Below are 27,349 nucleotides of genomic sequence, written 5' to 3' on the forward strand. Positions count from 1 at the left end.
TTCTCTACTGTTACTTCTCACAACCCACCTCCAACTCCGGGTTCTGCTCGCTAGTCTATGCACAGCATGTGATTCTAAGCAGATTAACAAGCATCAGAAGACATGCAATACTTACCGTAATAGCATTTCTGATGATTGTATCTGCTTAGATTCACATGCACCCTCCCTACCTTCCCCCTCGGGGTGGAAGGAACATAGACGTCTTACTACTTTCTCGCTTTACATACTCACTCAATATAGCCTTGGGCTCCCTCATGGCTGAAAAAATACAATCGGAGGGACCTCGGCGCGTGAGGGGTTTTGGGTACTACACACGTCACGATAGGGATAGTGTTACAGACACGCCTATGCCGACGTCCCCTTTCGGTCCCCAAAGGACGAGATGCAATACTCGGCGGTTACCACTGGATGTCGGACCCTATGCACAGCATGTGCACAGCATATGAATCTAAGCAGATGCAATTATCAGAAATGCTATTAGGGTAAGTAATGCAGGTCTTTCACTTTACTATTCTTGGGAACAGTAGTTCTCACAAGTAAAGGTATTTAAACCTTATGAGAAATCTAAAGGATTTCTCTGACGCTGCACTGAAGGTGCGGTGTGTCACCATACACAAAGTAGAGGCCTATGGAGTTTTTCAGACTCTAAAATCAAAGGAAACACATAATCCAAATCTGATCAAAATACATGAGGGAGTCAGAAAAAAGGGCTCACTCCAGGGTTAAAAAAGTCCAGTAAAAGAGCTGTGGATCTCTAAGGTTGAAAGGAATTGGCACAGAAATGAGAATTCTCCCTAACACTGAGCCTTACCTTTGGTGGGCCTGGGTGAGCTGACAGCCCAAACCTTGGATACAAGGACTCCTCTGTCAGCCATTTGACAGTGCATCATTGGAGCCAAGATCTCAACAAATGAGTGCAGCCAGAGGACAAAAGTTGAAACTTGCCAGCATTGCCTAGAGCCAAGTCCTGGTGAGGCCCTGCTCCTCTGTCCTGATCTCAAGAAAGCCCTTGTTGATGCTTCGAAACTTGGTCCTGCGAGAAAAACCAGTCTTGACCCCTGCTAAAGGATCTGTACCTTTTTGGAGCTTTAGGGAAGTTTCCCTGGACCATCTGGTGGACTGACCAGATCTCTCCTAGGCTACCTTGATGCAGCTGTCGCCTTTCCTAGTGCAGCCTTAGATCTGAGGGTTTTCAGCTTTTACTATTAGACGGCCACTCCTACATTTTCAGACTTCTTGTATAAACAGAAACTGTACTGGGCTTGCTACTGTGGGCTACATTGACCCACTGAACAGAATTTCTCTATAACCAAAATGCGTTTTGAACCAACAAAAAGACAGCTGCACTGTTTTACCAAGCGCCATTGGGCAAGATGGAACAGGAAGCACCCCGGGAAAGGCTACTAGGATGTGTTCTTGCTTGTCTTAAATAAATGGAGTGAAAAAGCAGTGCTGCTTTGCTGCAAGCCCAAATTCCCATTGAAAAAGGTAATGTCGCCTCTAAAATGATGCTGTTCCGATGCAATTTTTCCCTGTTTTCACCAAACTGCTTTTTTTTAATTTTTATTTTTTAAATATTTATTTTTTGAAAGGTTACATCATAGAAACGTATGTACAGTAATATAACATCATGCAACAATCATAGCAAAATCAACAAAACTATATACATCAGACCCCCTGGCCCCCAGGAGTCACAATACAATCAATAAACAGGTCTAATATAATAAAAGAAATGTTCCCCATATCTTATTAAATAATGCATTTTCTTCTCCCTCCGATACAGCACTCTCTCCATATCCGCTAGAGAATGCATCTCTGCAATCCATTCCTCAATAGTAACAGGGGTAGACGTTTTCCAATGTCTTAAAATTAGTTTCTTCCCCACCATTGCCCCTCGAAAGATCCATTTCCTCTGAGTAGTAGTCAGGTCGTCCAACATATCCCCACTACCCAGCACTATGGTCTTAAAATCCATATGAACCTTCTCTACAAGAGTCTTTTCACAGATCTGGTCAAATTCAAACCATAAACCTCTCACCCTTGAGCATTCCCACAACATATGCTCAAAGGTGCCCACCTTGTGTAAACATGCCCAACATTCAGAGCTGTCACTCATTCCCCTTTTCATCTTTCTCTCAGGTGTCCAGTACATACTATTCAAAATCTTTATTTGACGCGACCTGTCAGCAAGACTCAAAGAACACTGCTTCACATTCTCACAAATACGTGTCCAATCATTTTCCGTAATCTCTTCACCAATTCTCCGATTCCAATCTCAAAGCATCATTAGCCCGATAGTTCAACACAACCATTCTATAAACATAGCTAACTAGGCCACATCCACTCACCCCAGGCTCCCAACCAAGCATGTCTATATTGATTCTCTTTTCCATATCCATATTCAAGGTACTCCCCTTCGGCATCGCCTCAGCGCCAAGGGTGTTTACCAAAGTCCTGGCAGAGGCAGCAGCACACCTGCGCAGACTATCAGTTCCAGTTTACCCTTACCTCGACGTCTGGCTCCTTACGGGGGGACTCGTTCGACGCTTGTTTTTCCACCGCCCTCCTGATCTTCCGATAGTCTGCTAGACAAAAAGTAGGAATTTCAAACTTCAACTGTATCTCCCTAGCCGTCATCCAATTCAAACCATTGAACAGATCACTGATCCACCGCACCACAGCTAGGTACCAATCATGCTAGAACAAAATCTTCCCTTCATGTGTAATACTCGGATTCAGCCAAATTGAAGCACTCGTATCTCTTAATGCATTGAAACCCAAACACTCCTTCAAGGCCACCCACGAGTTCCGTAAACTCTTAGTCAGTGGGCCTTCCACCTTTGCTCGATGTGGCTCACTGGTCAACATAGCCCTAGGCGATAATGGGCCTACATGGCTAGACTCTGCACATATCCAATCCTCATGTTGTGATTTGAGAAAAGCAAATAAATTCTGAGACATAAAAGCCAGATGGTATGCTTTGAAATTAGGGACCCCCAGCCCACCCTTAGACAAGGGCAATTGCAATTTGCTAATCTTCAGAGGAGGTGGTTTATGATCCCACAAGAAGTCCTGCATGAGTCTATCTAACTCACGCCAAAAATGATTCTCAATATCTAATGGGATCGTACTCGGAACAATGTTTACTCTAGGAGTCAACACCATTTTCAAAGCATTCACCTTCCCCCAAAGGGAAAGGTGCAACAAACACCATCTTTCCAAATCTGACTTGAAAGCAGTGCACACCATATTCATATTTTCTCTCACAAAATCAACAACCTTAGGCAAAATCCATACCCCCAAGTACAGTAGTTTATCAGCGCACCACTTAAAGCCCAACCATGTAATACATTGTTTGTCACACAACGGAACCAATGGTAAAACTTCCGATTTTGCCCAATTGATCTTGTATCCAGAGCACTGGTGAAAGGCTTCGAGAATGTTCATAAGAACCGGCATTGACTCAACAAGGTTCTTGAGGACCAATAACAAGTCGCCAGCGTATAACCACATTTTTTGTTGCAACCCCCAACAACTTATGCCGTGTAAGCCCTCCTCATTTCTCAATGTTATAGCCAAAGGTTCAATACCAAGTACGAATAACAAAGGAGACACCGGGCAACCTTGTCTCGTGCCACGTTCTAATTCAAAAGGTTTTGACCTCTGACCATTAGTTTTAACATCAGCCGTAGGCCTGGTATACAGCAGTTTAATCCAAGAACAGGACTGAATCCCAAAACCCATCTTTTCCAGTACTTTAAACATAAATTGCCAGTCAACTCTATCGAATGCCTTTTCGGCATCAAGTGATAGGACAGCCGAGTCTTCAGACAACTCTGACGCTTTTGTGATAGTACATAAGTTTCCGCATGTTACTGAACGTCATCCTATCTTTAACAAAACCAGATTGATTCTGATCTATCAGCTTCGGCAGAAGATTTACCATTCTTAGTGCTAGAATCTTGGCCAGAATCTTATTCTCCACATTGATCAAACTAATCGGTCTGTAGTTGGACGCCAGTGTTTCATCCCTGTTTGTTATTCACCACACCAAGGATCGGAAGATTGGAACCGGACCTTGAAGACAGAAGTGGTGGAATTCTCTGAGCAACCAGTCTTAACCTCAGCTACCCTGATTTCAGTGAATCAGGCTTTCTCAAGAAGAGGGGCTCTTTTCTATGATGTATCCCTCTGCTGTGTTGATATGACAGGCGGAGGTATCAATCAAATAAAATAGCGGGGTAAACGCACACCGCTAGACCAACAGCTGAAAAGAAACCACAGAAAGGGTTCTACGCGGTACAGATGAGAATAGCAATTGAAAGCACAATTAATGAATACCTGAATAACAAGTTGGTTGGAGTAGCAGAGTATAAACAGAGCCTAGAAGGACAATTGCAAAAGACCATGAGGAACTAACAGACTTAAAGGACTCCTCTTAAACCCTAGAGAATGCACGACTAACCTGCAAGGACATGGATAAGGAGCAAAAAGGAAATCCTGCTGGAAAGGACACGATGACAGGAGAAAATAATAAACAGGGATGTAAGTGAGGTAGGATACACCCGAACGGCACGAGGGACGCGCTAGGTACGGGTTGGTGCATGTAACTGGAAGCCGTCCTGAACTGCACTTGTAAGATAATAGTACAAATCCAGCACAATGTCCAAGGTAACGTGTAGTTTTCTTCACAGCGTGGGCAGGCAGTGTTTATCCAACAATCACAAGAAGCAATGAGCACAGTTTGAAATGAAGGAACACTTATTGAAGGAAGTGAACCCTAAATTGCCAGTGTTAACCGCTCCGTTGCAGCCCTTGAGGAAGGAACCAAAAAGGCTACAGAGCGTAGGAAAACAACTTCTGACAGGAAGCCGCCAACAATCCAAGAAGCGTTCCGAGTCGTAACAGCGTGTAGAACCAAAGACAACAGGGCAATCCGTAAGCAGTCCGAGTGGAAGGCAATGTCAAGGAACCAGGGAAAACACGTTGGAAGGTAGAAGCAAATTCACAAGGTTGAAGAAGGAACATAGCACGGGGGCTACACACGTAGGGATACATGTGAACTACAATTGGCAGCCCTGAGAGGAACCGAGTTGAGAAGGCATGGGGCGGAGCATCGGTGTACGCGATGTGCGTAATGAACGTGTCAGCTGACACGGCCGATGCCGACGTCCATACAGTCTCCATGGAAACTGATAACGCTGCCACACCAATGTCTTTCCCCGGGCTGTGTGAGTCGGCGTAAATGCGGAGGGAGAGTGGCGCTGCCGAAGCGTAACACTGTTCTTCTTCTAAAAGACAGAAATAGTCGCATGTCTAGTTTTGTCTGGAAGTATACCCCTAACCTTGGAAGTCTTGTACATATCCTGCAATAGCGTCAATGCTGAATTAGGCAACCACCTATACAATTCTACTGGCAGTCCATCTGGCCCCGGAGACCTACCAACATTCAGTTTCGATATTGCTAGTTTGACTTAATCCACCGTGATATCTTCCTCCAGTAAAGTAGCCTCTTCCCCAGAAATTTCTGGGACCTGAATTTCCTCCAGAAAGTTTCCATTTGCCACATCAATATGGGTCTCATTTTTATATAGTTCCTCATAAAACTTTCTGAATACATCATTTATACCTTCTGGAGTGAATGTGACCTGACCATCAGAGTCTGTAATAGACATGATTGAGCGCTCAGACTCTCTCAGCCTCAATCTATACGCTAACCAGCGATCACATTTCTCCCCATGTTCAAAATAAGAGCATTTTTTATGGAAATACTTCTTATTTACCCTACTAGATATGAACTCCTTCAACTCTCTTTTCAGCCTGTTTAATTCGGGAAGCAATTCCACTCTCGTGGGATCCACCATCAGAACCCCTGACACATCGCTAATCTTCAATTCCAGTACATTCTGTGTATTGTCCCATTTTCTTTTTAAACCACTCGCCAGACTAATAAACATACCTCGAACAGTGCACTTAAATGCTTCCCAAATCATGTCAGATCCAACTTCACTAGTACAATTCTCGTCCACAAAATAGTCTATTTCGGTTGCAATTTTGTCCATCTCATCTAGATTGTCCAACAAGATGGTATTTAGTCTCCAAGATTTTTGTCTACACAAAGTTTAACTCCACTTCAAATCCACTGAAACATGAGCATGGTCAGTTAGCACAGTATTACCTATACTACTCGTTTTGTAGTTTTGCAACATATCTCCTGCCATCAATACCATGTCAATTCTGGAATATGTAGCATGTGCGCCGGAATAAAAACTATATTCCCTCACTGAAGGATTTTCAATCCTCCAACAGTCTTTCAGATTATGTTCCTCCAGCAGATCCTTTAATGCCCGAGACTGCATGTCTATTCTTCTGCAATGTCTAGTATTGCTCCTATCCAAAGCAGAATCAATAACTGTAATGAAGTCCCCACCCAAGATTATATTACTGGACTTAAGGTCCTGAATCACCTGAGCCACCTTTCTGAAAAAAGTACCATCATCGAACGTCGGTGCATAAACATTACAAAATGTCACATCTTTGCCTTGAATATTAGTTAAAATAGCAACCATTCTACCTTCCTTGTCGCGTATTTCTTTGACCACCTTGATCGGTGCATGTTTCCTAATAAGAATTACCACACCCCTAGACCTTGACTCAAAAGATGAACCGTAAGCCCTCCCAACCCAACCTTTGTTTAAACCATCCAAATCTGCTTTCAAAAGGTATGTCTCCTGGAGAAAATAAACATCCCCTTTTAAGTCATTCAGATAAGTCATAACTTTCAGTTTTTTCTGTACATTGTTCAAACCATTCACATTCCACGAGATAACTCTGTTGATCCCCCATTTTCAAACACAGATTATCCACCCCCACCCAATTCAAAATGGACCCCTTCAGCAGACCCTTAAATGTATTTGTGACCCCAACCGAAAAACCTAAACACCCCCCCCCCCCCTTATGAAACAGATGCAAAGCACCAAGAACAGCGTAAGGAAAACAATTCTAAAACACATTCCAAGAAGTCCAACACCCTGGACTCCTCTCCTAAATAACTTGAACTCCCCAATAAGTCCCCTGTAACCCAAAAAAGGGGTGGGGGGGGACCATAAATTAACTCGGTTAGTATAACATCTAAAAACTGTACCAGCCAAACCTGAGAGAACCAACAAAAGCTTTCCTTCAGCTACACAGGAAACACTTAAATTGTGCTACAAAATTTCAGAAATCATTGCTTGAAAAGAAAATCAGATCTTTCTGTGCACTTGCCAATTTCATGGAGACATTTGCTTGGTACAGACTGTTGTGTAAAACAAGCTGGCTACAGCTACAGAACCATATTGGAAAGGCAGATGCAAAAACCGAATTTGAAAGAAATATGCTAGCTTGCACCACATATGTCAAAATTGGCCTTTGCAAACTAAAGAAGAAAATGTGTGTTGGTGGTACTATGTTGAACAGAAACTTCTCCCTGCCAAGCTATGTGAAAGGGGATTGGGCTGTGAAAATACATGTATGAGATGGTTCTATTCAGCAGGTTTTCTTCCAAATTCAGAGCAAAACTAAAATTAAATCAAACTGCAGTGGCTGCATGGGGGGATGTCAGCCCAAAAACAGGTTTCTACTGAGAGGATACCAGAAACAGAAGGCCCCTCACAGTAGATACTGGCACACAAGGTATAATGCTACTTGGGCCAGACTTTGGTCTGGGCTGAGCCCTCTGACAATGGACCTTCTAGGACACCAAAGTGCGAAGTGAAATATCGCACCTATTCGTGACTTCCACCAGAAGCTTCAAAGGACATCTGTGACAACCTGGGGGTGAGGGGGTAGCCTTGGAAAGGCATGCCCATAGATGGAGAACAATACTGACATCTGCCTCCAAGGACTGTTATTAATAAACATGTTACGACTTATCTTTGCCACAGGACAGAAAAAGGTGAAAATGTTGCAGTTTAAATGTGATTTTGTGGACTTTAATTTAAGACATTGTAGCTTCCCCTGACACCTTTGTAATAGAAATGGCAGAGAATTGGGTATTATAAGGAAAGTATCCATGATGCCATTGCAAATGTTAATACTTACATGCCTAATGATAATTCACACCCATGGATAAAGTTGTAGAATTTTAAGTAATATAATTCTCACAAAAAAAGTGAAAAACTGGTAGAAGGGCGAAACAATGTCTCACAGATGGCCGAGTTGGACTGGAATGTTCTGCATAAAATATGTAACCTGTTTCTGTAATTTGCTATGCGACTTCAACTGTATAAATGTACCATTTGTGTCAAACTCGGATTTTAGCTAAAGTAACTGTGGGAGGTTTTGAACATTATAAAACTCGCATCATAAATCTGGCATCCTGCCCTTGAAATCCAACCAGCTGAGAGCGAGGCAGGGACTAGCACCTCTGAACAATCAATTGCTTTGGAGGCGCGTTTAGCTAAGCATGCCCAGCCATATACTTCTATGATGTCACTATGCATTGTAAATAAGAGTCTGACAGAGCTCCAGACACACACACTCCTGAATTTCCTGTGCCTGCGTTCCTGATATCCATTCATCTTGCTGATTCCAGATTTTCCCTACAAGGCCAAAACATTGCTGACCCTACTCCAGAACCCACTGCAGGGAGAATAACCTAAAAGGGAGCAAATGTTGTGTTTTTGAAGCCTGTGGCTTTTCCTTGTAAGAGCTAGGAACAAATGGCTTCCTGTGCTGAATTCGCAATTTTCCCGGCTTTCAGGAACAGGTTGAGTGGAAACCAAAAAAACATTTTTATATGGTTACCATCAGTTTTGTGAGAGGTCGGCAATGTTGCCATTTTTTTTCCAATGGGAAATGCGTGGACAGAATGGAAGAGGAGGGTAGGAAAGCTGAATGCGAAGACAAAGGCATACATTTCTGAAAAGTAGCCACAATTCCAAGTTTAGGAAGGGGTGATTTGTGCACGTCAGGCAACAACTATGTAGGGAAAATTCCCATAGTTGGAGGGGGGGGGGATAGGAAAAATGACAGATAAAAAAGGTATGTGGTGGACATGGTTGGTCCTGTAAAACAATGGTTGCTGTGAATATTGAGATAAGCAATGCCCGCTACATTCCAGTTAGGAAGTGTATAAAGTACGTATTTGGCTTTTACTGTTTACAGCTGGTCTCGTGGGCGACTCCTTAATATTCCTTTTCGTTATTACAGGTCTTAAATCAGAAATTCAAATATTATAATTTACTCATGATGTTGCAATTCCTCTGAGTTGCCGGTATAAAGCCTATACCGTTAAAATTGCATTATAACAGAAATAACTCTGTGACTCTGCGCCAATTGATTTTGGAAAGTTGTATTGTTTTTATTGGGTCAAAAAATTAAGTCACAACGCCCTGTATGACACGTGTTTCGGCTCAATAGAGACTTTATCAAATCTGGGCTACTCTGGTGTATTCCTGAAGTACATGAAATATCCACTGATTGTGTTGTTCTGGTTTGGATTATATTGGGCTCAATCTCATGCTCCTTCTCTTCTGACCGCTAATTCACTTGCGTTGGCGTTACTGGGAACGGACGATACAACTTTCCAAAATCAATTGGCAGAGTCAGAGTTATTTCTGTTATCTTCCAGTTAGGAAATCACACATTTTTCGTAATGTTTCACAAAAAAAGCAATACCACAAGCCAAAAACAGAGCCATGGCACACAAGATTGTTATGCAGACGTAGTTATCATGTGTAAATAAGGAAAACAAATGTGGTGAGGAATGGCAAGCATACATTTCTTAAAAGAGCACAGGCAGACCTTTTGAAGGGTAGGTGACGTGTGCAGGTTACAAAAGCAAATAATGCCTAAAGCAGCGATTAAATGTAAGTCACATTTGGGAAATGAAAGGGTTGTGTGACAAAGTGCAGCAGCAAATGTATGAAAACGTTATGAAAACCAAGAGAAAACAGCAAATGTCCTACCTTCCCACATTCCCGCAGGTGTCCCGATGAAAAAGATACCTCATCTGTGTGGGTGCACCTACCTGGGCACAAAGGGAAAAGGCTACTGTTAACCCCAAGTGTTTCGGCAGAGCAGATTTTGCGGGATTTTGGTCTTGTGGACAACCTACAGATTTGGGCCTGGGGTGTCGCAGCCACCAAAGAAAACTGGGAACCCCATGCATTTCCGAAAAGAAGACACCCGTGGGAATCCACAGAGGTCTGACTTGGGCGAATCGCCTTTGAATGTATTGCCCACAGGCACCAGCAAATTCCGAAATTTATGAAAAAACTATTTTCAGACATCTCCCACCTGGAAACTACTGAAACACACTGCCAACAGCACATGCCCTACCTTCCCACATTCCCACAGGTGTCCGGATGAAAACAGTACCTCACGTGTGGGTGCACCTGCCTGGGTGGAAAAAGTGTTGACCGCCCACAAGTCCCCAACGGCAGTCCAGGGAGCCCAGGCAAGGTCCCGTCCGTTCCCCGAGGGAAATTCTGTAATGCTTCCTATCCAGAGCTCCAGGATGGTCGGGTTGATGTCCCTGACCATGTGTCGCTGTCTCATGTGGGTTGACCGTCCACTGGCGGTTTCATGGATTCTTGGTAGGCTCCCCATCCTTTCCCAGAGGGAGAAGGTGTAACGCAACCCAGTCAGAGCTCAAGAATGGTCGGGGCTGATGTCCCTGGCATTGGGCACCCGTCAACTATCCCCAAGTGTAGCAGCAGTCCCAGGGAACCTTGGCAGGGTCCCCCTCCCTTCCCGGAGGTAAATTCATTAACACAGGCCAGCCAGAGCTACATGATGATTGGGGTGATGTCCCTGTCGTTCGGCATCAGTCTCCTATTTGGGTTGACCCAAGCCAGGAGCTCTGGCCTGGCTGCAGCTTTTCCCACCGGGGAAGAATGGAGACCCTGCCTGAACTGCCAGTGGACTTGGGGACGGTCAACCCACATGAGAGACAGCCACCCAAGGCCAGGGACATCACCGCTGACAAATCCTGGAGCGCTGGCTCGACTGCGTTACAGAAATTCCCTATAGGAAGGTATGGGGACCCTGTTGGGGCTCCCTGGGATAGTCAATCCGCATGGGAGACAGCCGCCCAGGGCCAGTGACATCAACTATAACATTCCTGGAGCGCTGGCTGGGCTGCGTTACAGAATTTCCCCTGGGGGCAGGGAAGGGAACCCTGACGGTGCTCCCTGGAGCTGCCGCTGTGCTTGGGGACAGTCCACCCACATGGTAAACGGATGGCCAAGGCCGGCGGCATCACCTCCAACCGTCCTGGAGTTCTGGCTGGGCTGCGTTGTGGTGAGTAAACTGCTTTTCCACTTATGTGGTTTTCAGGATTCGGTGCTTGAGGATTGGCACCCAGAGCCAGCATAGATACCAGCAACCAAGGAAAGGAACCAAAGGCTCTTCGCAGGACATTTGCCTCCAAGCTTGGAGTAACAAATCCCGCAAGGAAGACTCCAGGAAGGAGAGGGATCCCAAGAAGATGGCTCCCAGCAGCTCAACAAACAAAAGGAAGCAGCAGCACAGCAGCAAGCTATCTCAGGACAGGGACAACAGCTGGTGGCACCCTCAGAGTTAAGCTGAAGGTCCATCCGGCAGTTGATGCCTCAACCACCTGCTGGGCATCAGCAGCTACCCAAAGCCATTTGGATTATTCTGACAATAGAAGGCATTATGTGGCCGTAAATGACCTAGAAAACGGTTGCCGAGCGGAAAGCTTGACCCACAGGATGTGGGAAGTCACCATGAGTTTTTAAGTAATCCGGACTGTACCTCTAGTAGCAAAAAACCCAAACCGGGACATGCTTAAGCCACTGCCCTTACCAAGTATTGCCAAAAGTGTTTTAAAAACGACAGGAATCGGTTGGAAAACTCCTTCAGGGCGAGGATGTCAGACCCGTCACCTACAAGTTACAGGAAAGGAAGAGTGCAACAGGGGAAGTCCAAAGCGTAAATACCCTTGCACAAAGGGCTTGGCAAAGGTCAGCCAGCCAATCATTTAAAGTGGCTTTGGGCTTCGAATCAGAAGACCAATCATGCTGGTCATTGGACCTTCGACACAACCACAGGAAGTGAAAGGGATATTCTATGGACCTATACTAGCCTAACCCAATGTTAGGCAAAGTTTGTATGCAGTACCATTTGGGATCACTGCACACAACTAGGACTACAGGTGTAAGCAAAACCAACCTTTGGTATAAGTCTGTACCACACAGTATTTGGTAGCGAACTGAGCAGCCAGGCTTAACTCAAGAGGGAATGTGAGCTTGTAATGAGGTTAGAGAGGTCTACATTTACAAGTATTTAAATAGACACTTACACTCAAGGTTTCTTGGTAAAACACTTCTTAATTTATTACACAGTCATTTAGAAAACATTCACTAAAACTGAGGCAATCAGTATTGCACACAAATATCCTACAATACTTCAAACTAACCGGTTCTGAAACATTGAAACTACTTTGAAGTAGGAGCGAAATGGCATTCAGACCAATCAAAGTAGGAGCAAAAAGGCATAAGTTAATAAAACGAATATTAGAGTTACTTTAAAACAGTGCAAATAGTTTGAGTTCACCAGAGGAGAGTTGGTCCAATGCAATAGGTAGGCCAAAGTCAGCGGGCTAGTGTCTTGTATAGGTAAAAACAGTTCTGGTAGATAAAACGGAAAAGTCTTTGCCAGGGTTCTCAGAAGTAGTTATCAGAAGAAAGTTATGTCGGGTCACAAGCTAACTAGGCCTGCAAGTTGCCAAAGTTCCACAAACATTCGCAGTGAAAGGTAAGTTCTCTCGGTCGGGTTTTCACAGTACCTTATTTTGAATAAAAAGATGCAGCTGAAGACTTCTGTTCCTGGCAGTTCCTGCAGATCTCGCTGTTCCTGAGCCTCAGTCGTGTGGACAAGAGGGAGGACGTCTGGGGACTCCTGCACTGCACAGGGACTGGTCACAAAGCTGGCAAACTGGCAATTCTTCGATTCCCGTAGCTGTCTTCAAGCGCACACTGGTGTCCTTCTCCCTGGCTATTCGGTTTCCTGCAACACTCTGAGGAAAATACAATCAGCTCCGAGAATGTTCAGGTGGTTTACAAGTTGATTGGTTCTACCAACTCAAAGGAAGAAGTCGTCCTTGAAGGGCTTCTCTGTCGAGGTGAACTTGGCGATTCGGACCAGCAGCAGGGCTCCACCGGGCAAACCAACGGTCCAGTAGTTGCAGCAGCCGTCCTCTTCCAGCTCGTCTTCGGTTCTTTCGTTCCATTGGTCGACTCTGCCTTCCAAGCCAAGAAACTCGCCTTTTAAATAGTTTTCTCCCATTCAATCCAGCCTATCTGCCACTCACCCAGCCGGGTGGCTGTCCTTGCCGGACATTCAGCCAGCCAATCACACCAGAGTGAATTTGGGTCTCCTAGCAGACTAAGCACAGGGAGTTTTGGGCACCTCCGTCACTTCCTGCCCACCCCAGAGACTCAGGCGCCAGAGGCGGTCTTCAGTCCCGATTCCTGCCAAAGGCCTAGAAACTAAGGGACCAAACCTAGTTTGGCATGCAGAGACAAACTCCTGAAGGACTTTTCCAAAAAGAAACAGGGGAAAAAAGACGTACCTGTTTTTACAGAGGGGGCTCAGACGCCATCTTGAAAAACATGGCTCCTGCGATTTAACGCTACCAGTGTTTGCGGTCTGGAAAAATCATGGTAGTTTGTTGCAAAACCACTGCCACCAGCCATTTCGATAGGAAATTGTAGCATTTGACTGGTACATGAGTTTCTAGAAACAGGGAGCACTGTATTGTAAGATAGTGTGTGCTGGGTCTAGAAATTTAAAAAGACTAGTGAAGTCAATTTAACTTTACATTCGAATGGATTGTGTCCTCCTACGTATTCCTTATCTTTGATAAATCCACTTCCAGCTTGCTGGCTTCGGAAAAAATGTTCACAGTAGAGGGCGCTGTGCGTCGACATCCCTCGAGTCGGTGTCCCTCGAAGGCCTCCGTATCGGCGACGACGTCACCATAGGTATAAATAGTCTCGCGCAGCGTCCGTTGCTCAACTATTCTTCGAAAAATCTTCAAAAATGTCTACGATGGCATTTTTGTCCGAGCCATCAAGGCCACGATCCGGCTTCAAAAAATGTCGAGATTGTGGAAAGATGTCACTAACGGATCCTCACAGGATCTGTTTGTGGTGCCTGGGATCAGAGCACCAGTGTTCAGAATGTGAGACTGAATATCTATGACGGTGAAAGCCTTGAAGGAGCGTAAGGGGAAGTTAGAAAGAGGTAAGGCTGTTAAATCTTCTACCCCTTCAAAATTGTCCTCGGCTGAGTCGAGACATTCGTCTCCTCACAGTCAAAAGAAACATACCCGATCGAGATCTCGAAGCGGTTCCCATCACTCTTCGAGATCGAGACACTCTAAGAAGAGGCGTCGTAGATCTCCATCTTCCTCAAATTCCCCGGAAAGGGTTACCTGCCCCACTAAACACAGCTCTCTGGCTAAGTGGGAAGAATTTCGTAAAAGATGCTTGGGTTCTTCGAGAAAGCGGCCTTGGCCCCCTCAGAGATGCCTAGAGGTGATACCCTGGGTGAAAGACACAAAAACGCTGCAAGCGGGTGATCCCGACGAGCGAAAATCCTCGAGAGCGTCATGAACCCTCGAGTAAAGGTAAAACATCATCGGATAAAGCTGCGTCATCGATGCCATCGTTGAAGGTACCTTCGACGCACAAATCTGACATCGATGCCGTCGTCGACCCCGATGAAGGTTACGTCCTTGAGGCCTCAAACCTCGACTACGCCACAGGCACCAGAGGTGTCGAAGGTTCCGACCAAGGCGTCGAGAGTGGCGTCAACAACTTTGACGACGCAGAGTAGGATTCCGATCCTTTCAAATAAATTGAGGCCCTTTTCAACATTTTCGACACCTTTTGCGGTTTTTGTCTAGGCCTACGTCGTCTACGTCGACAACCACGACGTTTTCAAAAGCGGTAACCACCAATTTGGCTCCTCCTTGTCTAGAAATGTGTTTTACCCCTTATCCAAGATCTGATTATTTCAGAGCGTTATCCTCGGTATATGAGGAAAGGGAGGACTCTGACAATAAGAGACGTTTTGGGTTACAAAGAACAGTGCCCATTCCAGAGGAACTAATTTCAGAAGAAAATAGATTGAAAGATCTACAAGAGTCTTTACAAGCTGCCAGTGGCATAGATACCTCTCCAGAAGCATAATTTGCTAGACCAGAACCTGGAGAACATGCAAGATACCTTACAGAGCCCTTATGGCTAGAATTATACAATGTATGGGGTGGACTGCACCTGCAACCTCTTTCCAGCAAGATGATTTTACTGATACCTTCGATAAAGGGCCCCAAGAGGACCCTATAGTCCCTTTTCATGCTGCATTGCAGCTGAAAACATCTGCAGATGTTGAAAACACCTGCAGTAAATCAAAAACTCTCTGCCAAATACAGAGTGTCCGCTTCAGACCCTGAATATCTAAGCAAGCACCCAACTCCAGAGAGTTTAGTTAGTAGTGCAGGCAGCAACGTCATCAAGTGGTAAGTCGGCATACCCCACTATACCACAAGACGGAGATAACAAAAGATTTGATGCCATGTCAAAAAAGTCTATTTGGCATGCATTATGGCGCTTAAGTCTATCAATGCCACTTGCACGCTAGCGAGATTCAGCCACACCCTTTGGGAGCGTGCTTCATCAGCGGCTGACGGTCTCCCAGAAGGGGAGGAATGAGGAGCATTCTTGAACATCAATCAAGGATGGGAAGGATGCGATGTGTGAGTCCCTCCAAACAGGCATTGACTCTGCTGACAGCATCAGCAGAGCCATGGCGGCAAGTACCACAATCCGCAGATTTGCATGGTTGCGGAAGTCTGTTTTTGCTCCTGATGTGCAAGCCAGACTTCTGAATATGCCCTATGACGGCACTTCTCTATTTGGCAAAAAGGCTGATGACAGCCTGGAGAAATTGTACATATCAAAAGCAACAGCGAAATCACTTGGGGCTGCGATCCGGCAAACTCCAAATAGTCCCACAGGTACATCCTGGAGGAGGAAGTACTTTCGTTTTTACTCCACATTCCGAAAAGGCAGAGGACAGCCAGCTCAAAGAGGCCAGAGACGATTCACCCGTGGTGGACGGGTCAAAGGTACCAAACCTGCATCAGCAGATGTTACTTTACCCTCAACATCTGCGTCAGCCGCTTCTAAACCCCTCTGAGGTCTCCCCTCACGAAACACCAGTAGGAGGCAGGTTAACTCAACATCTGACAAAATCGCAGGCTATTACGTCAGATGCTTGGGCATTGGAGGCAGTTGCCCAAGGTTACTGCCTGCCTTTCCTACAAACTCCTCGGAGTCATCCACCAGGGAACAACTCAAGTTTCCAGACCCGCTCCTTATGCAGGAGATTTCAGACCTGCTAGAGAAAGGTGCCATAGAACCGGTACCTGTAGCGGAGAGGAACAAGGGTTGGTATTCCCCCTATTTTCTAATACTTTAGGACGGAGGATTGAGACCAATGTTGGACTTGCAAGAATTGAACAAATTCCTCAGGAAAGACAAGTTCAAGATGGTAACCCTTTCTCAGATCCTTCAGGCCCTCCAACTTCAGGACTGGTTGGTATCTCTAGACCTCCAGGATGCTTACTTCCATGTGCCAATCCATCTCAAGCACAGGAAGTACCTGAGGTTAGCAATTGGCAACTCTCATTATCAATTTTGAGTTCTGCCATTTGGGCTGACCTTCACCCGAGGGTCTTTAACAAGCTAATGGTGGTTGTGGCTGCAAGTCTAAGGAGAGAAGGAATTCACGTCTACCCCCACCTGGACGACTGGTTGATCAGAGCAGTATCCCCGGAACAAGCTCAGATTCATCTAGATTATGTTTGCCATTTCCTCCACAAGCTGGGCTTCTTCCTCAACTTAAAAATGTCATAGATGATACCATCACAGAGACTCCAGTTCATTGGAGCGGTCCTGGACACATCCCTGGGAAAAGCCTCGCCACCAGAGGTGAGGGCTCAAGATATTCTACAGATGGTCACCAAGTTTCAAAATGCCCAACGTCGACCAGCCTTCGACTTTCTGAGGTTGCTGGGTCTAATGGCATCCTGCATTTTTCTAGTGCCAAAGGCTCGCATGAGAATGAGATCTGTCCAGTGGGTGCTAAGGACCCACTGGTCACAATTCTCAGGAAGGATGTCGGATCTCCTACAAATCCCAGACAGACCAACCAGAGTAGCTCGAGACCTTCAGTGGTGGGCCTGTCCGGAGAACATCTTGAAAGGAGAACAGTTTTGGCAACCATGGCCGGAGATAACAGTAGTCGCAGATGCCTCACTCACGGGGTGGGGAGCCCATGCCAATGACTTGACCAGAAGCGGTCGTTGGTCTCCATCGGAGTCCAGACTATACATCAACCTATTAGAGCTGAGAGCAATCAGACTAGCGCTGAAGGCTTTCCTGCCATCAGTACAGGGAAAGAATGTCCTGATAATGACCGACAACACAGTGACCATGCACTACCTCAACAAAAGGAGGCGTAGGGTCACTGCCAGTGTGCAGAGAGGCAATGCAGCTCTGGTTTTGGGCAATTCAAGAAGGAATCTCTCTATCGGCAGTTCACCTAGCCGGAGAGAAGAACTTGACGGCGGACGCTCTGAGCAGGCATAACACAGTATCACACGAGTGGGAACTAGCTCAGGAAGTCCTTCAAGAGATTTTCTCCCTTTGGGGAACCCCTCAAGTGGATCTGTTCGCCAACAGTCTCAACCGGAAGTGCGATCAGTATTGCTCAAGGGAATTTCCCCCCAGAGGTGCTCTATGGGACGCGTTCGTAGTGGATTGGAGTTACCACTTCTGTACGCGTTTCGTCCAGTCCCCGTCATTCCTCAAATGATCAGGAGGTTGAGAAGATTCCGGAAACCCATGATCCTAATTGCCCCGGATTGGGCCAGGAGAACGTGGTATCCGGATCTTCTAGACATGTCCATCTGTCCTCCAATTCGTCTTCCGCAAAGAAAGGATCTTCTCTCACAGAAGGGAGGTTGGCTTTTCCATCCGGATATCGGGACCCTCAACCTTCACGCCTGGTTTCTGAAAGGCTGAGATACAAGGATTGGGATCTCCCTGGATGACGTAATGGAGGTGTTTCTTTCAGCCTGAAGGCCAGCAACAAAGTCTTTATACCGCTGCCATTGGAACAAATTTTGCAGCTGGTGTAGAGAAAAGAATATTGAATCCTTTTCATGTAGTACACTGATGGTGTTATCTTTTTTGCCATATTTGGCAAATTCAGGTATTCAAGTTGGCACAATCAAGGGCTACCTCGCAGCGCTGTCAATCTTCAAACACACTGCGGAGGAGCCTTCATACTTCAAATTGCCCATAGTGATTCAATTTCTGAAAGGGTTAACTAATGTTTTTCCCCCAACTCCTTTTCAAGTTCCAATGTGGGACCTAAGCCTAGTCTTGAAATTTCTAATGGGTACTCCATTCGAACCCCTTAATTCCTGTTCATTAAGGTTTCTCACTCTTAAAATAGTCTTTCTAGTGGCTTTAACTTCTGCCAGAAGAGTCAGCGAATTACAAGCTTTATCTTGCAAACCTCCACATACAATCTTTCACAAACATAAGGTAGTTCTCCAAGTGAAGCCCTCCCAAAGGTGGTCTCAGAATTCCACATCACACAAAAGATAACCTTACCCTCGTTTTATCCTCCTCCCCATCCAGGGAAAGAGGAGGAGAGACTGCACAGGCTGGATCCAAGGCGTGCCTTGAGTTTTTACATTAGCAGACTTGCGAGGATTAGGCAAGCAGACCAACTGTTTGTGGGGTATGCAGGGCACAAATTAGGTTTACCTATTACAAAACAAACCATCTCAAGATGTATTATATTAACCATTATAGAGTGCTATAAATTGGCAGGAAAAGAGCCCCCTCAACATCTCATGGGTCATTCAACCAGGGGTATCGCAGCCTCTTCAGCTCTCCAAAGAGGAGTTCCAATTAAGGACATATGTGCGGCTGCCACATGGTCGTCCGCACACACTTTCACTAAATTCTACGGTCTTGATTCCTTCTCTAGTCAGGAGACGAAATTTGGAAAAGCTGTGTTGCACTCTGCATCTTTAAAGGGAAACATTTCATTTTACTCCCGCCTCGTCTATATACTACTGCTATGGGAGTCTATCAAAGATGAGGAATACGTGGGAGGACACAATCCATTCGAAGAACAAGTTACTTACTAACTGTAACGTTCTTTCGACTGGGTGTTCCTTCCACGTATTCCTTATCGCCCCCATCCTTCCTCGCAGTATCACTTCCCTTGTAGTTGCAGCCTACGCTCCTTCAAGGTTATTTACCATTTCATGCAAAGCAAAAACACTTCAAAACTGAACTGAGCAACGGACGCTGCGTGAGACTATTTATACCTATGGTGACGTCTGCCCCGATACGGAGGCCTTCGAGGGACACCAACTCGAGGGATGTCGACGGGCAGCGCACTCTACTGTGAAAAAATGTTCTGAGGCCATCAAGCTGGAAGTGGATTTATCAAAGATAAGGAATACGTGAGAGGAACATCCAGTTGAAAGAGCGTTACAGTTGGCAAGTAACTTGTTCTTCTCTGGGAAACAGTAGTTTATCCCAGAGACAGTATTTAAACCTTGGGATAGCCTAGAAAGGCTTCCCTGTGTTACTGCACTGAGGGTGCTGTGTAACACACAAGAAAAGATGATGCCTATGGAGTTGTCTAAAACTCTGTAATCAAAGAATACAAGAGTAAAACGCACATCAAAATAAATGAGAGAGTGGGGTAAAAAGGCTTGCACTCTCCAGGTAAGAAAATCAAGTCCTCAAAATCCAGAAAAGTTTCTGGGGATCTCTGAGGTGAAGGGAATTAGCACATTTATGAGAATTCTCCCTAACACCCAATTAGGACCAATATGGAAGCTGCCATTGTGAGCTAGAAATGAGCCCACATGATCAGAACAGCCATTTTAAGCCTACCTCGTGGTCATCGAGACAAGGTAAAGCCACGAAACACAATGTCGGAGAGGAAAATCAAAAAATCAAAATTGGCACCCCGAGAACTACCAGAAAAATGCAATAGGCTACCAATGCGGTCACCCCTGTGATGCCAAAGCTAAAGTATAGCTGACACCAATCTACTCCCTAAAACCTGTTTAGGGTGTCAAACTTGTGTAGGATTTGTTAAAACCCCCCTAGGGCAAAAATAGGGAACCTGAGTGGCTCCTCCACTACAGGACCCCTTAGGGGTGACCCAATTCTGTATACCTTTTTATATAACGTAAAAGGGATGTACTGGCGCTTCGGGGGCAGTCTCTCTAACCACCAAATGGAGATCAAGGAACCAAAGAAGACAATTGGACCTTAAAAAGAGACCCTAGAATCCCCAAAATAGTAATTCTGTCTTAACGCTGCGCTAGTGCCTTTCTGTGAGTGAACTGGTTAGGGCTAATTTTCCCAAGAGAGGTCCCTTCCAGGAAGTGTCTGTTGCTGGGCAGAGATTGGGTTTACGGCTTTCCGTGATTGGGCAGCCCTTGCTTCTTTGAATGAGATAGATCCTTGCCATTGCTGCCGTAGCCCAAATTTTGGTTGAGAAGCACTGCAGCAGTTTCTCAGGTTGACCGCTGGAGTTAAAGAAACCGAAAAAAGAAGAGCCTGCGATGAAATCCCAGAAGACGGCTGCCTAGGACAACCATTATTGCCAAAACACACTCCCGCTGACAAACTGCTTTTGCAGAAGACCCTAATCAGTTCTTTTATGCTTGGACTGGTGGGACCAACCAGTCCTGTGTTGGCGGATGCCTGAAAAGTCCTGGGACCCATCCCAAGGTTTGCCCAACATCTTACAGGCGCACTCTGCACTCCTGGGTGAAATGGCGCCTTACTGGAGCCTGATCTTGACTGCAGTCAAATCTTGCCTCATGGCACCCGCTGTGGCTCCTGTTCTGCGTTGCCTGGCCTATTCAGCTGTGAATCTTTGGAAACCATCCCGGAAGTGGAGATCGGAACAGCTTCTTAGCTGGACCCATTCCTTACACCAACTTCAGCTACAGCACATGTAATTCCTGGACCTGACGTCGAGACGAACAACAGAAGTATGTGCACACAGCCCTACGTGTTGTCACTTAGGAAATCTGAGTAAGAGGAGCGAGTGTATTTATTTGACCTCGCGCCTGACAAAGGGAATTCAATGGATTGCTTTTCTCCGGCAGATTCCTCATCTGGTAGATGTTCCTTCCAGCTTTGTTGCTTTGGAAAAATCTTAACGGGACGTAGTGGACCTCAACTCGGCCTTCGATTCGTCTTGTTTGTTGTCTGGTCGTCGGCTCCAGGCATGACGTCGGGCGTCGTACAAGTACCACGTCACTACGCCCGAACCTCAGGTCTGGTTTTCCACGAACTAACATGCTGCTGAGGAACACGGCGCTTCAAGTTTTTAGACGTGTTCATCATAAAACATATTTTTCACTAATTCCTCCCGAGATGTCGCTAGCATGGGTGTCCGATTTCAAGCAGTGTTCTGATTGTGGCACCAAGATGTCCCTCACGGCCCACACCAGTTGTCTTTGGTGCCTCTGCATGGGTCATGGGACTGACGAGTGTCTGTTGTGCGCCAAAATGCAACCAAAATCCCTTTGCGACCGAGCTGCTAAACTCTTGCTGGGTCGAACACCCTCAGAATCTTCTGTTCGGTCTTCTTAGGCCGAAACTGAGGGTCATACCCCCCGAGAAACACTGGCAGAAGAAGAAAAGGTCCCACTCGAGGAGCCACTCTTCCTCGTCCCGATAAAAGAAAAGGCGCCACCACCGTAGTCTAGATTCTGAATCATCGACTGAACAAGGTAAGCCGTTGACTGGGACTACCACCGGCCAGGAGTGGGAGGATTTCAAATCCTCGATGCTTGCCATGTTCAAGCAGCATCCCGCAGTCAACGTGACCCCCGCGGAGCATGCCTCGGAGCCAAAAGCGGCGCTCGGTGCACCCGACCCCTCTAGTGCCCCGTTACTGACTATGTTGGTATCAATAAATCTTTCGACATTGAAAGAAATGCAATGGAAGCCGGATTACCCGCGTGCGTCCAAGGATGTCGATGCTACAGCGTCGCAATCTCAGTCGACATCCACCATGCTGGTGCCAAGACAAACACTGACGTCGTTGGTTGTGGAGAAAGTCTTTACACCACAGCCCTGGTTCGAATTTTTCAAGACCACGATGGGTATCTTCTGTGATCAGGATTCTGATGACCAAGATGTCGACCTGATATTCTTGGGTTTTGGTGGGGTTGACTATTTTGACGACCAGAACAAGCTGCTACAACTAGCTCAAGGCCTCCAAGACGCCAGTGGTCTAGACACTTCGCCTGACCTAGAGTTTCAGCAGTCCCAGCCCTATCTTCACAATATATCTAAGTACAGGGCTCTGGTAGAAAGGGTTATTGACACCCTGGGACTACACATCAGTGGCGCCTGCGCATGGTTATGGTCTTGCCACCGAGCGTAACATGCCTCTGAACCCGGCCATTGCCGATCTTTTGACAGCTCTATGATAAAACCCATGTTCCATTCCTCCCGTCAGCTCCATTTCCACGAAGTACAGGCTGGCTAGAGGGACTACCCATACCTCTCCTCTCACTCTTCCCCCGTAGGGGCTTGTTATGCAGGCTGCTACGGTCTCTTCTAGACCTGCATCTTCAAAATCCACTCTGCCCCCAGACAGAGAAGCAAAAAAAGTAGATGCCTTGGCAAAGAAGGCATTCACCTCATGTAGCAAAGCCCTCAAAGCAACATCGGTGACGAGCAGTTTTGCCAACTATTCCGTTCGGTCTATGGACAGCAGTGGAAAATGCTGCTCAGTATGTCCCAGGAGGAGAGATGCGCAAAGGCTTCCTACAGCTAGTGGAGGATGGGAAGGAGGTGGGCAGGCAGTCGCTGCAAACTGGCCTGCACATCGCCCGACTGTGTGGGCTCATCTATGGCTTTGGCCATAACATTGAGAAAGCAGGTCTACCTAACGTCCAAGTAAAACCTTTGGACATGCCTTTGGGGTTGATCTTCTTTTCAGCCGAGGATTCCTTAGAAAAATTCAAGGAATAAAAATTTGCTGCCAAATCCTTAAGCCTAGCTGCGCAGCCGGCAAACCTGCTTTTAGCTTCGCCTCTAGGGCATGTGGCTACAGGAGATATGCTCCTTAAGGCAGAAGAGCGCAGCTCCCACCCGCCAGACAAGGGCAGAAGCGTTCCTCGCGTTCGGGAAGGGACAGGGGGAATTACAGAGGTCAACAGGCAGCGTCAGCAGTGGGGGCGACCCAGCCTCCGAAGCCGCTTTGATTTCCCCTCTAACAGCGCACCGGTTGGTGGATGATTGATGGAGCACTTGCTCCAGTGGCAGGCAATTTTTTACTGGACTCTACAGCTCATTCAATGGGGTTATTGTCTGCCATTTTTAAGAAAACCACCGGACAGATCACCCCCACTTCCAATCCAACCTGGACAGGAGCTCCAGGAAGAACTGAAAGCCCTGTTGTTGAAGGGAGCTGTCTGTTCAAGGTGCTTCCCTTTGATCTTACCTCCGCCCCAAGTGTCTTCACCAAATTCATGGCGGTAGTTGTGGCTCACCTCAGTAGATCCGGAGTCCACATATTTCCATACATGGACGACTTGCTGATCCGGGGGAAGTCAACGCAACAGGTTTTGACTCATCTAAACGACACCTGTTGACTACTGCACAGGCTGGGTTTCTCCCTGAACTTAAAGAAGTCCCACATGACCCCAGTACAAAGGCTCCAGTTCATCATGGCAGTCTTGGACACTTGGGCAGGGAAGGCCTTCCTTCCCGAGGAGAGAGCTGACAGCATTCAACAGATGGTCCAGTTGTTCCGGAACCACGCCACCTTACCAGCGGCTTTCTTTCTCCACCTTTTCCTGGTGCCGGAGGCCAGACTGCGCATGAGATCCCTTCAGTGGCTCCTACGGGACCAGTGGTCAGTTTCTGGGAGCACTCTCGGATCCTCTCATGGTGTCCAACCAGGCAGTCCACCGCTGGTGTGACGCACGCACAAATCTGATGGCGAGAGAACCCTTCTGGCCCCTGTGGCCTCAGGCCCAAGTGGTCATGGATGAATCCCTGAAGGGTTGGGGGCGCTCGCTGCAATGAATTGCAGGTGAGCGGTCTGTGGACTGCGTCGGAAGCCAGGTGGCAGATCAACTGGCTGGAATTGTGAGCCATCAGGCTAGTCCTGAAGGCTTTCGCCCCATTGCTCAAGCGGAAGCATGTCCTGATTCTGACAGACAACACGGTGGCCATGCACTACTTAAACTAGCAAGGTGGAGTGCATTCCCGTCCCCTCTGCAGAGAAGCAATGCAACTGTGGTTCTGGTTGCTAGAGAATCAAATCTTTCTCGCAGTCCATCTGGCTGGGACCGAGAAAAGTTTGGCGGATGCTCTGAGCAGGCAGTGCACGGTTTTATACAAGTGAGAAGTCTGCCAGGAAGTCCTGGCGGAGATCTTCGCTCTCTGGGGTATCGCAGCAGTGGATCGGTTTGCACGGAAGCCAACAGGAAGTGCGAACAGTTTTGCTCGAGGGAATTCCCAGCGACCGGGGCCCTGGGTATGCGTTTCGGGTGGATTGGACCTTCCATATCCTTTACGCGTTTCCTCAGATCCCTGTCATTCCATGGATTCTCGGGAGGTTGAAGAGGTTTCGAGCTACCATGATCTTGATCGCCCCGGATTGGGTGAGGACGTGGTGGTACTGCAACCTCTTGGATCTGTCCACATCACAGGTTTCCGCGGCGGCCGGGTCTCCTCACCCATTCGGGTAGTTGGATACTACACCCTACCCCGGACTCCCTCTACCTACATGCGTGGCTCTTGAGCGGATGAGGTATGTTGACTGGGACATCTCTGAGGAAGTTCTTGAGGTGTTGCTGGCTGCACGCAGACCATCTACGAGATCGCTGTATGTGTGCAGGTGAAGATTTGAGGCGTGGTGCAGTTACGGTGATTGAGTTCCTGCTGTCACTAGCCTCTTCAGGCCTTCAGGTTGCATCAGCCAAGGGGTATTTAGCGGCCCTTTCTATTTTTAAAAGTTCCCCCGTATCAAGGTTCCTTTTTTACCATACCGGTCATGACCCAATTCCTGAAAGGCCTGCTCAGCAAATTCCCACCAACTCTCTAGGTTTTTCTGGATTGGGACCTTTAATTTGGTTCTCACCTTTCTGATGGCGTCTCCATTTGAGCCTATGCCGCCTTCCCCGCATACATTGCTGCCCCTTAAAACTGCATTTTTGATTGCCATCACTTCAGCCAAGAGAGTCAGTGAGCTGCAGGCCTATGCAGCAAGCCTCCCTTTTTGCGCTTCTTCAAAGAGAAGGTTTCTCTTAAGGTGCGTCTGGGGTTTCTTCCGACAGTTGTTTCGGAATTTCATATTTTGCAGTCTATTGACTTGGCAGTGTTTTTCCCTTGTCTCCATCCTTCTAAGGAAGAACGGTTTCACCGTTTCGATCCTAAGAGAGCCCTCAGCTTTTATGTTGCCCGCACAGCGGAGTTCAGGAAGACGGATCAGTTGTTCGTCTCCCATAATCTTTCACGCAAAGGTCTTGCGATTACCAAACGGGCCATCTCACGCTGGATCACTTTATGCATCTGAGTGCCATCAGTCAGTGGGAAAAGAAGTCCCACTGATTATCTGGGCCCATTCCACCAGAGGAGTCTCTGCTTCCACGGCCCTTCAGATGGGGGGGTCCCTATTCGGGACATTTGCTGTGCTGCCAGGTGGTCCTCTTTACATACTTTCACGAAGCATTATGCTCTGGGTGTTGTATGTGGGACTGATGCACGTTTTGGCAGATTTGTTCTGCAGAATCTGCTTGCGTGATACTTTGCCTTTCTACTTGGGGAGTGTATCAAGATGATAAATCTGCAGGAGAAAAGCAATCCATTTAAAGAGAAATGACCTTACCGTAATATATTCTTTCTGTGGATTCTTCTCCCACAGATTCCTCATCACCCCGCCTAGCCGTCCCCGCTCAGAAATTGTTGTGGCCTCTCACTTCTGATTCCACGTAGTATGATGGTGATGGCTTTGGGCTGTTCATCTCAGTTTTTCAGATAAAAATAATACATGATTTTTCTAATTGGAATGTTTTAACATCTGGTTTCTATTCCATAATTGCAAATTTAAGGCTGGTTAGCCTCCTTCCGTTTTCATATGCAGTGTTTGAGCCGGAGAAATTAGGAAGGAACTGAGGCATGGGGCATAGTGATGTGGTATTTGTATGGCGCCTGCCGTCACTTCTGGAGCCGACGATCGACCACCGCGCAATACTGATCGATGATAGACGGCCGAGTCGAGGTCCACTAATGCCCCCTGTGAAAAGTTTCCAAGCGGCAGAGCTGTGGAGGGATATCTATCAAGATGAGGAATATGCGAGAGACGAATCAATAGAAAGAACATTACGGTAAGGTAATTTCTCAATTTTTCTTATATTCTTTCCAATGGAGTGCCATGGAAATTGGATTGGCTGGTTTTAGGAAGTGTAATTTCTGTCCTACGGTACTAGTTTTCCCTTGCCCTGATTATCTGCGGATTTGCCTTCATTTGAATACTTAGAGCTTTGTTCGATGTGTTACTGTGCTCTGAATTTCTCAGTAAACGATTGCATGGGTGTATATCTGCCAATTTCCTTAACTTCTCCCTGTGTAGATTCTGCAATGCTGTTTGTCCAAGCCTTCATTTCTGCTTTCTTCTCCACTCCTCTGAATCCTTTCCTTGGAAGTGCAATATTCATCACATCATACGTCCGGCCTGTCAAGTTTTGGGAGAGAGACTACAAGTAGTTACCTTTAAACTGATATTTAATATGTATTGTAATTATTTTCCATCCTTGTACCCTTGTTTACTCTGGCCTTTTTATGGTACCGGAGCAGGCAATACTTTTGTTGTGTTAAAAGGCAGGTGGCAAGGAACTGGGGAAAAACGGACACAGCAAATTGCAATGGGGTTCGTGGGAAATGTCTGCAACACTACTTAAGCAGAGCCTATTGAAGTGTGGGCTGTGGCAGCAGGATCTTATTGACTGGCAAGGCTTGCCACAACCTTTCCCTTCTGGAGCACAGGAACTTGGGTAGAATTGGTCCTAAAATGCAGCAGAAGCACAATGCTTAGAAAAGGCTTTATTGTTCAGTACTGTCTAGTGAGCTGAAACACATTATAGGCTGGACATTGCCGTGCGACCTTTCAGTGGACTGAAGCCGAGCATGTACTGAACACTGCTTGGGTGCCGCAGTGTGAACTGAAAAGTAAAAAGGGACTCCACACTGCT

General features: G+C 46.6%; 1 protein-coding gene across 5 annotated transcripts in view; it reads left to right on the forward strand.

Annotated features, from left to right (window-relative positions):
* PCNX1 (pecanex 1) overlaps positions 1 to 27,349 on the forward strand; it is a 1,666,514-nt gene that overhangs the window by 1,143,180 nt on the left and 495,985 nt on the right. For all 5 annotated transcript variants that reach the window (XM_069638600.1, XM_069638595.1, XM_069638598.1 and 2 more), the window contains exon 24: positions 26,731 to 26,860. In XM_069638600.1, coding sequence (XP_069494701.1) covers positions 26,731 to 26,860 — 130 coding nt within the window. The remainder of the gene's footprint in view (positions 1 to 26,730; positions 26,861 to 27,349) is intronic.

The sequence above is a fragment of the Ambystoma mexicanum genome, chromosome 14 (genome assembly GCF_040938575.1).
Source record: "Ambystoma mexicanum isolate Mex_15411 chromosome 14, UKY_AmexF1_1, whole genome shotgun sequence".
Lineage (NCBI taxonomy): Eukaryota > Metazoa > Chordata > Amphibia > Caudata > Ambystomatidae > Ambystoma > Ambystoma mexicanum.